At 51.0% G+C, this 10357-nt stretch overlaps 1 protein-coding gene across 1 annotated transcript in view; it reads right to left on the bottom strand.

Annotated features, from left to right (window-relative positions):
* TBCD (tubulin folding cofactor D) overlaps positions 1-10357 on the bottom strand; it is a 119533-nt gene that overhangs the window by 58721 nt on the left and 50455 nt on the right. The window contains exon 14 of the mRNA XM_061549520.1: positions 92-248. Within this exon, the coding sequence (XP_061405504.1) occupies positions 92-248 (157 nt within the window). The remainder of the gene's footprint in view (positions 1-91; positions 249-10357) is intronic.

The raw sequence follows: 10357 nt of genomic DNA on the forward strand, positions 1-10357 counted from the left end.
CAGAACCAAACTGCGGACCCCGCCCGGGAACTTGCGATCTCGTTCGCCCGGCGGCAAGGGAGATCGGGGGTCGGCGATCCTCGGGGCCCACCTGGCGATGCGTTGGACGAACGGCGCCAGCTCGCCGGGGTCGTAGGCCCGGGCGAAGGCCCAGCACACGTAGCAGGCCGAATCGCGCACGTGCGAGCCCTTGCTGCAGGCGCCGCGCAGCTCGTCGAACGTGAGCGCGCGCACGATCGCCGGCACCACTGCGGGAAAAAAAGCGGCGCCGCGCGGGGTGAGAGGTGCGCGGAGGCCCACGGGAACCTGGCGGCGAGGCCAGGGGTACTCGCTCATCACAAGGTCAGGGTCAAGATGTCACCACCGCCATTGACGTTGATGCTCGACCCCCCACCCCCCTGCGTAGTTGCGGTGAAGTCGACACCCGAGCTGTATGTACGTATGTTGAACTTCATTCCCGCCGTGCTGAGTCCAATCTTACAGTCTTACCACCACCACCACCACCACCACCCCGTTTTAGGTCTTCTCTTCCACTTGGTCGTTGACCTCTAGGTGCCACTCCAATGTCTCTGTGACCTGCCCTCCTCTGTCCTGCACACGCAGTCCACCCATTGTCCCACAGCTGGGACCCGAGCTAGGTGGCCTAGGGCAGCTCTTGAAACTTCACAATGCAATGTTACATTCCTTAACAAAATGTGGGGATTAATGAGGCACCTGAACAAGACCGTGTCTCAAGGCCCTGTAAAAGGTGGGGGGGAGGGGCAGTGATGCTCAGGTGAGAGGCGGGCAGGGACGGTCAGGGATTAGGGGAGGGAGTTTAAGTTTAGGAATTGGGGCAGTGAAAGAGGCACGTTGCCCTTTTGTGTTAGACTCTGCGTGCACGAGTTTAAATTCTCTGGTAATTACAAACAACAATCCACCCCCTAACCCCAACTGCACTGACATCATCGAGCAAGTATTATACACACATTGGTCGACATGTTCCAATTTTAGACAAACGAACCTTGTAACAGGAACAAAAATCATGCATACGCGTGGGTCTTGTAGCGCTTTCCAACATGCGTTCGTCTGCCGAAGTGTTCCACCCCTTTTTTAATTAATGCGCACTTCCTGCTACGCCATGTGGCTCGTAAACGTGGACATCGACCAAGAGCACGGAATGCCGAATAAACGGAGCCCGAGGGAGCACGGAGCGATGCACGCAAGGAATTACACCCAGAGACGAAAGCACCAGGCTCTAATTAATTTGAATCAGCACGCCCTATGTCGATCACCCATATAGCCTACGAAAGGGGTGGGTGGATAACACCACGCTCGGCCGTCTTTGTCTCCCCAGTGCTGATGTGTACACACCGCACCGGGCACACACATTTTTAAGGCCGAGCTAACCTAGGGGAGGCCCAGGACTGGTTCAGATATTTGTCGGCAAACCCGGCTAGCAGGAATCAAATTCCGGTCGCGGGAATCAAAATCCGTAGTGCGGTGTGCCCACTGCTATGCCGCTGCTCCCCACCGACGCCAGCACACACACGCACACACACGCACACACACAGGGACACACACGGACACACACGGACACACACACGGACACACACGGACACACACACACACGGACACACACATGCCCGCGAGCCGAGGCGTCGCGGACAAGGGAACCTCCCGGCGACCTTTGGGCATCGCTGCGCTCGGTAGGAGAGGCTCGGGTCATGGCCAACAGCCGACGGGCGAGCTGCAGCTGTCAGTCAGGGATGACGCAGCTGAAAAGTGACGCCCGCTCGCTGGACGGACACTTGACAGTTCTGCCAACGTCTCCAAATTTTTTAAATGTGTTCCAGCGCCTGGCCCAAAATCATCTCAATAGCTTACAGTATGGAAAGGTTAAACTGTTATGATACACAGCACTATGTGCGTGTGCTGCCAGTCAAATATATATTAGAGCTGATTAACCAAAGGTTAGACCACAGTAATCATTGCAGAGTAAAATATACATGAGCCTGCGATGTTCTTTTGCGGGTTAAAATAATAATAAAAAGTTGCGGGCATTATGTTTAGTTTAAGATTCTGTGTACTATGAATAGACTGCCCTCTGTCATAGGAATGTGGACTACCCACCACAAGAGATGAGCACCGTCTCAATGCTAATTTGAGCAACAAAAAAAAAAATCACTTCTTGGCTGTTATGCAGAACATCTGACCATCACTGACAATTCGCAACAACAGTTACGATTTGCCACTGTGGGAGTGATATTACCTTGGTATTTGTGACAGGCTTTGTGCCCTTGTGCCAAGCTAGGTATCCTTTCATACCACATCGTATAGCTCCATATAGTCTTTGACAAGCGATGTTAGAGGACCGAGTCAACCTAGGGGATGCCCAGGATAGATTCAGGTACCACTTGCCCCTGGTGTTGCTCGCAGCCAGGAGTTGAACTCAGATCGTCGGGATGAAGGCGCAGTGCCCGGACCACCGCACTGCCGCTCACCACCCACAGGGAAACACTAAAAAGCGAAAATATTCGCCGTATAGCCGACACAGACTGTTGGGGCAAGTGCCAAGAGTGGGCAGCTGCAAATGGCAGAACAGCATACGAGGTGTGGGTGTGGCTAGCACCACGCCCGGCTGGCGTTCACACAGTGCACCAGGAACTCATTTACGGCTGAGTCGATCTAGGCGAAGACCAGGACCAGTTCAGAAAAATGTCTATAATGTTGGCCATGAGCAGGAATCGAACTCGGGCCGCCAGGTTCGTGGCACAGCACGCTGACTGCTACGCTAATGCTCCCCTACGTACAACAAAAACAACAACCATTCGCAAATAAGTGGCGGTGACGTGACCACGGCGCTTGTGCCAGCCTATGTCCGCACACAGACACGTAAAAACACACACGTGTGCCGAAAATACAGGCTGCTTCAAAAAAATGTTAACACCTCCGAGAATCTGTAACAAGACCACAAGAAATGTGCCTCCGGGCTCTGGAGACCACCTGGAGAAGATTCCAGGCGGCGTTGACAATGACGGCGAACGAGTGGAGACTCTTTGATGCCTTTTTGAAGCTATTAACATACATTTGTTATCATCTTATGGTGTATTCTCCGTTCTTTTTCCATGAAAAACAATAGTCCCATATAAGTGTTACTATTTTTTTGAAGCACCCTGGATATACGAAGGCGGCCGAGTTTGATTCCCTCCTGTCACGGAGCGGGGGGTGGGGCACTGAGCCCCAAGTGACTCGGTGGCTGAGAGCTGCGAGCCGAGCTCCAACCACCAACGGACCGAGACTCGGATAGAAACACGTCAACCTGGGACGCTGCACCGTCTCCGCCACACAGTCGCCTCTCGCTCTCGAGCAGAGGAGGAGGAACCACAGACACAAGCGGGAAGGTGGTGGCAGCAGCAGCCAGGCAGTGAGCCGACAGCAAATTCTCGCCACACCCAAGCTCTGCGGTCCTCTACAGATGAAGGTGGTATCGGCCAATTAATGAGCGTTCACATTTGGGAGGAAAATCGGAGCAGCTGAGGAAAACCCACGGACGCGAGGGGGCAACACTCTATCCCGTACATACAGATAGATGCAATTTGCCGTAGCGCCTTCTCGACGCCCGCGGGAAGGGAGTTTCACAAGATTTGTGCGGCGATCCCCTAACCCCTCACCGGCTCCACAGTGCTGGTTTATAGGTGTGTTCCACCACCGCCGGATAATTGGGGGTGGAGGGGAAGTAAAGTACTCGTGGTGAACCAGCCTGTGGCACCAATGGGAGGGGGCAACCAGTGCCACGTGTTGTGGCACGGTGCCAGTGACAGGGCTGCTGAGAGGCGCCACCTCTTGATGATGAGCGACGGGCTAATAGCCGGCCCCTGCAGCACGACGCTTCAGTTGGTACGGAATGTCGCCCCTCTGTCATTTACGTTTTCCTAAAGGCTTTACGTGGGCGTGCGTGCGTCCGTGCAAGCTACAGAGTTGTAAAATGTGAATGCAACTCCTGCGAATCCGAATTCACTGGGATTGGGCCCAGCGTGGCTCAGCGAGCACGGGAGGATGAGACGCCGCTCCCTAGAATAGGACCTTCGTCTGCAATTAGAGCTCAATCTCGCACGCTCCTAATTGCCTCTGTTAAAAAAAAAACAAATGAGGTCGTCACATGAAGCACTTTCACAACAATTGCCAGAGAACACGGATTCAAATAATCAACGCCCTGCACGTCACGAGAGACATCAACTGCCGCCATTCGTCACAGAGTGGCGTGATGACACCGCAGACCTTGTGCCAGGCTCGGCGCACGTTGAGGCCACGTGAAGAGCCATAGGCTAACTCTTTGGTTCTTTCGGTAAAGTCACGTAGAAAGAGAAAATAAGAAATTAAATAATAGCATACGACGTTTCGATTGCAACACAAGCAATCATCATCAGGTACAAATGAAAAAGAAAACAAACCTAGTAAACTGAGAAATATAATGCAATACAACACAGATATGATAATTGGTTCTTTACCCTTCTATCTGGCAACAAAACTGACACCTTTTTTGTTGCCAGATAGAAGGGTAAAGAACCAATTATCATATTTTTACTGGCAAATGAGGTCCCCATAGTGTACAACACAGATAGTCGGCTAACATAACAGTCAACACCCTACCTGGTTGATTACGTTCTTCCAAATATTGCTAAATTTAAGAGAGAGATGAAACACAGAACAGGAGACACATAGACAGACACGTAAGCAGAGAGAGATAACACAGAGACACACCGAGAAAGACACACACATAGGCACACAGAGAAACAAAGCCATAAGCTTGCTGGCCAGAGGTCACGGGACAGACCCAGGTGCTATTGGTTGACGGACTGAGATGACCGGCAGATGCACTGCCTGTGCTCCTCACTGTGCCAACTCGCTGCGTTTTAGCTTCCCGACACTCTACTCGCTGTTGTGAGCATCGCTCCTCTGCCCTTCATTGTAGTTGGTGGGCAATTTACTCCAACTACCCAGTCGCCAATATTGACACAGCTGGTATCGGTCATCGGAAAGTCCACTCAGCACCACATCCTCTTGTACGACATCGTTCCATCTCTTCTCTAGCCCGTGCCGCGCCCGTTTAGCTGCCTCTGTCCGGCCAAACAGAAGCTGTTTGGACATGCAGTAGCTGGGCATGCGGGTTATATGAACCAGCCAACGCAGCCTCGACTGCCAGAGGAGTTAATTTATGGGACTGTGTCACGAGAGTTATACACGTACACACACAGACAAGCTTCATTCATTTGATTCAGCACGCCCTATGTCGATCCCTACGAGGGGATGGGTGGACAACACCACGCCCGGCCACCTTTGTCTCCCCTGTGCTGATGTGTACACACACCGCACCAGGCACACTCATCTTTAAGGTGGAGTCGACTTCGGGAAGGCCCAGAAACGCTTAAAATATTCCCCACCATTATTGGAATGGCACGCGTGTCGCTGAGTTCGGAGCGCCGTGCACTAACCACGACACTAACCGCCACGTGTTGCAAAGACAAAGATCTCCCATATAGCCTTCACAGACTGTTGGGGCAAAGTGCTGTTAGCACCCGTAATGGTTGGCACAATGCATGAGGTGGGTGGCCAACACCACGCCCGATCACCTTTGTCTCCCCAGTGGCAATATTTACTGCACCAGGTACTCATTTGAGGCCGAGTTGACCTAGGGGAGGCCCAGGACTGGTTCAAATAATCGTCACTGAGTGGGAATCGAACTCGGGTTCCCGGCTTCGCAGAGCTGTGCACGAACCATTACACTATGGCCACGTGTTGCACACGCGTACATGCATTATGCGCGCACACACACACACTCGAATGTGTGTCGTACTCCGAATTGGCGTGCTCTACGTCGTGTGTGGGACGTGTTTAGCAGGCGGGCGCGTGCAGGGCGTTAATCACTCCCCATCTGCGCTCGTTTTTTTTCCAAACTGGCCGGGTGGCGCAGCGGTAGGGCCGACACTTCGCTATCGGAAGTTGGCGAGTTCAAATCCTGGGAGGATGTCGACTCGGCCAATCATTCCCCCGCGGTCAATAAAATAAGTAGCACTTTATGGAAAAACCAACAGTGGCTGTCCAATTGATAGACTCACCCGCGCCATAGGAATGCGTAATGCCCACCACTGGCTGAGGGCTGTTAATAGGAGGTGCCCATTTGAGCATGACACCTCTTGACGGTTTGTCGACCTCTTCCGCAGAGAGCGACCGGGCGGCTATCGGGCCGTCCCATCTCCGGGTCTGTTTTGTAAACCCGGATAAAACAAATAGAGGCGGCGTAAACCCGCCGCTCCGCGAGCGCTCGCCTCTGAGCGGGACCCATATTATTGTGGGCGGCAATAAAAACAAGCAGGCCCGTTTGCTGCCACGAGACGTGCCGCGTTTAGTGCCCCCAGGCGAAAGTAAAGTGCGGTTGCGTTAATTACCGAGTGGAGGACTTTTTTTGAAAAACCCGACAAGAGGTCATGAAATACAGGGACCCGGAACGATCTGCGTGGACAACGAAGATCGCCCTTCCCAGGCGTACGTCGGCTCCTGTAAAAATCTTATCGTTTTGAGACGACGGAATAACCAGTGGACGGCTCTTTGTAGGTTAGGCTGGTTTTTTGGTTTTTCCCCCCACCATGAAGCCTCCCGCCCTGAGGCACAAGTGGGAAGTTTGTTTCCACAAACAATTTTCGTGTAATCCGATTGGCCGAGTAAAGAGAATATCGGTAGAATATTCAAAGCCTAAGACAATTGGAGAGCCCGTTCATTACTGCCGTGTGCTTGAGCAATGTTTTGCCGATTTTTCCCATTAGACACGGTTGTGTTTGTTCCCGATTTCTCGTCGCTTCACTGCTGTACTTTTTTTTCGTGCTCCTTTTGAAATGTATTGGCGACCCAGGTCACCCTTGCGAATCACACTCCGATCGTCGTCTCTCGGGTTCTCGCCTGGGTCACACAAAATCAACGCGCACGTTTAAAAAACGAATCGATTCTTGAATTGTTTGTTGTCCTTCCCCCGCACCCCCGATTAGCACGGTTGGCTACGTGCAGTGAGAAGCAAGATAAACATACACGCATACGTACGGGGATTTTTTTTAGTTCGATCACGTAAATAAAAATGTGTCGGTCAACCCACACACATACACACAACTGAATTGCGACCCGCAAATTGTGACGGTGCCAATCAACGTGCGCACTTCGAGCTTCCAGACGACCTACTTTGAAACCAGCGCCCCATCAAGCCGCCGCAACCGCCACTGCCGGCCTCACACCCTTTCATTAACACTCCGTTTTTTGTATCTTAAACCCCATGCCTTCGGTCCAAAACTTTCCAAGAAAAACAGACTTGCCCATCATGGTATAATCCCGCAATCCACACGCCCAGGACTTCAGTCACGGTCGGCTTTTTACACGTGGGGGGAGGAGAGAGAGAGAAAGAGAGATTCATGCCGGGCCTCTGCTATTGACGCTTAAACCTTTAACGAGCCGGCCACCAGCGATTAACGCCTCTTTTGGGATTTCGCGCCAGGCAGCTGGAGGCAAGCGGTGGCTCAGCACCGCCGCTGTCTTCTCACCGCCATTATCCCTTAACCGCAACCGTCCCGAGACGCTGAACACCGACGCGGCAAGACGGCTCGCTTCAACGGACTCTCGACTACTCGGCTGCAAATCCAAAGTCTGCCAGCTTGGGGCCCGGGACCTGGCATCCCCAGTCGCTGAACATCCACGCGGGTGGCATGAACCACACATCGCCACGGAATGGTGACGCTACGATGTATCGTACGAGATAAGATGCACGATAACCGTGACGTCCGGCTTGCATATTATCATATCGTGGTTTTATCGACGCTCATTTTATTACTCTGACATACTTTACTCACCAATATGGGGTAGGTTAATCGTAACATGACTACTGAACACTCATCAGCGAGAACATCTAAACATTTAAAATAATATCGTGAATCTAGTGCAGGGTTGAGGCCTCCCCACGCCGCGTTAATCGTGGAGGTTTGATTGGGCACACTTCGCCACTGAACTCGGGACGCTGGATTCGTAGCACAGTCCTGTAGACGCCGCCACAGGACAGCGGAATTACCGCCAATGACCTCAGGGTTGTAAACGGGAGATAAACGCCGCCGCAATTGTCATTTGAGCAGGAAATCACCGTTGAGGAGCCGGGTGACTTTAAACCAGGGTTGGACGTCCACAGCCGCGAGAGCTTTCCCATCAGGGATCCATAAATCGACCATAGCAGCCTTCCTGACCCATCGTAATGCCAGGTATACGTGCGTATGTTGAATTTCTTTCACACCGTACGTAGCCCAACTGTGCTAATTGGAGGTGCAGGGTGGGGGGATGTCTCTATTATGGATGTCATCTGATGAAGCTGGTTGCAATTACTGGCGAAACGTCGTACTCAGATTGTAAATGTTGTGGCTTGGCTCTCCAACACACCGGTGATGCTGTACTAGTGATGAATTGGCGCGTTCTGTTTACGTGACAAACCTTACTAGTTGGCTGTGTCGAGTGGTGGCGGGTTTAACGGCACATTTATATATGTATGCGATCTAAGCCAAAACAACTCTATTACAAAGCAGTTCTAAAAAAATGAGTTTTAAATCTTAGATTTAAAAGTGCAAATCTCCAGATCGGCAGAGTTTTGTCCCGTCTCCGAATGCGTTTGCGTTAGCCTGCGGGTGTTAATTTTAAACCAGTTGTACACAGCCTGACCACACCAGGGCCACCCTATTGCCTCCAGATGAACATATCCAATTTTGATGGATGCGAGACATTTCAGATGATTGTGTATGACTCAACAATGGTGTAAATTGGGTAATAACAAGTATCCTTACACACACACATTCGCACCTGCACACAAGTTTCACACAGACGAACTGCACACACAAAACAGAGACCAATGTTTGGGCTTATAGACTATTGGGGCAAATGCTCTAAGTTAGCACCTGTTGGGTTCTGCATGACGCACAAAGGTGCGGTGTGACCAGCATCTTGCCTGGCTGCCTTTGTCTTCCCAGTGCTGATGTTTACACACCACACCAGGTACTGATCTAAGTCGAGATAGATGCGGGTCAGAATCAGCTCGAATACCACTTGCCACTTATTTTATCCAAGGCTGGGAATCAAACTCAAGTTTGTTGGCTTGTACGGCAGTGCGCTAACCACTGCGCCACCGCTTCCCACGTGCACACACACGTTCACACACACACACGTGCAACTCAAATATGAATACTCTTTGTGGCCCTACCAGAAGCAGCGATAAACCCATTCTCTACAGGTCATTAAACAGCACGATTAACAAGGAAACGGCGCTGCCAACAGATGTGTTCCCAAATGTCGTATTAATATGAACAATCGAGCCTGGAGATGATATTTCAGACGAAACAAACAAAAAACCTAGTTTGGTTTGAAAACTTTGCCTTTACAGGAAGCGATGTCATTTCCGCGATTTGACTGCTAAAGGTGGTGTCACGTGGCATCAGGTGACGTCACTATCGTTAGCACGAAGGCGTTTAAATGTACTACGTGGCGCAATTGATGCAACGAAGATGCGATGGCGAGATGTTAATTCCCTCGCCTGGTATACAGGTCGTGAGTTCGATCCCGGCTCTGACGCCTGTATATTTGGAGTTTGCATCTTCTCCCCATGATTGTGTAGATTTTTCTCCGGGTCCTCCAGTTTTTCCCGACACATTTAGAATCAACATCACGCATTTAGAGTATTTGGCTGCTATAAATGCCCACGTGATAAGCCTCTTCTTTGAGGGGAAAATGTCAAAACTGGGTGGTTTTTAACTTTTGCCGACAAAACTGGATCCCAAATGTCAAAACTGGGTGCACCCTGGGTGGCCAAAAACTTGAGTTTTGGACACTCAGGGTGCACCCAGTTTTGACATTTGTCAAACATTTGGGATCCAGTTTTGTCGGCAAAAGTTAAAAACCACCCAGTTTTGACATTTTCCCCTTCTCGACGCAAACACTATCTACCGTTGTTCTACTGTAGTAGGTGTAGCATGCAAGCTGGCACACTGTACCAGTATACAAATGGCAAGTTCGTGTATGTTCGCGAGCTGAAAGTGTTACTGTAGTTGCAAGCTGGCACACTGTGCCAGTATACATATGGCAAGTAAGTGTTACTGTAGTAGCGAGCTGGCACACTGTGCCAGTATACAAACGGCAAGTAAGCGAGCTGGCACACTGTGCCAGTATGCAAACGGGAAGTTTGTGGTGCAAGGTATGGAACATGAGCCACGAGAAACATCATTTGGAACGCTCTAAATCTGTGGCGACATATGGATGAATAACGCAAGGACCTAAACGTGTACAAAATGATACATTAAATCGTACA

The sequence above is a fragment of the Lethenteron reissneri genome, chromosome 10 (assembly GCF_015708825.2).
Source record: "Lethenteron reissneri isolate LAM-NWPU_2019-01 chromosome 10, ASM1570882v1, whole genome shotgun sequence".
NCBI classification, from domain to species: Eukaryota; Metazoa; Chordata; class Hyperoartia; order Petromyzontiformes; family Petromyzontidae; genus Lethenteron; species Lethenteron reissneri.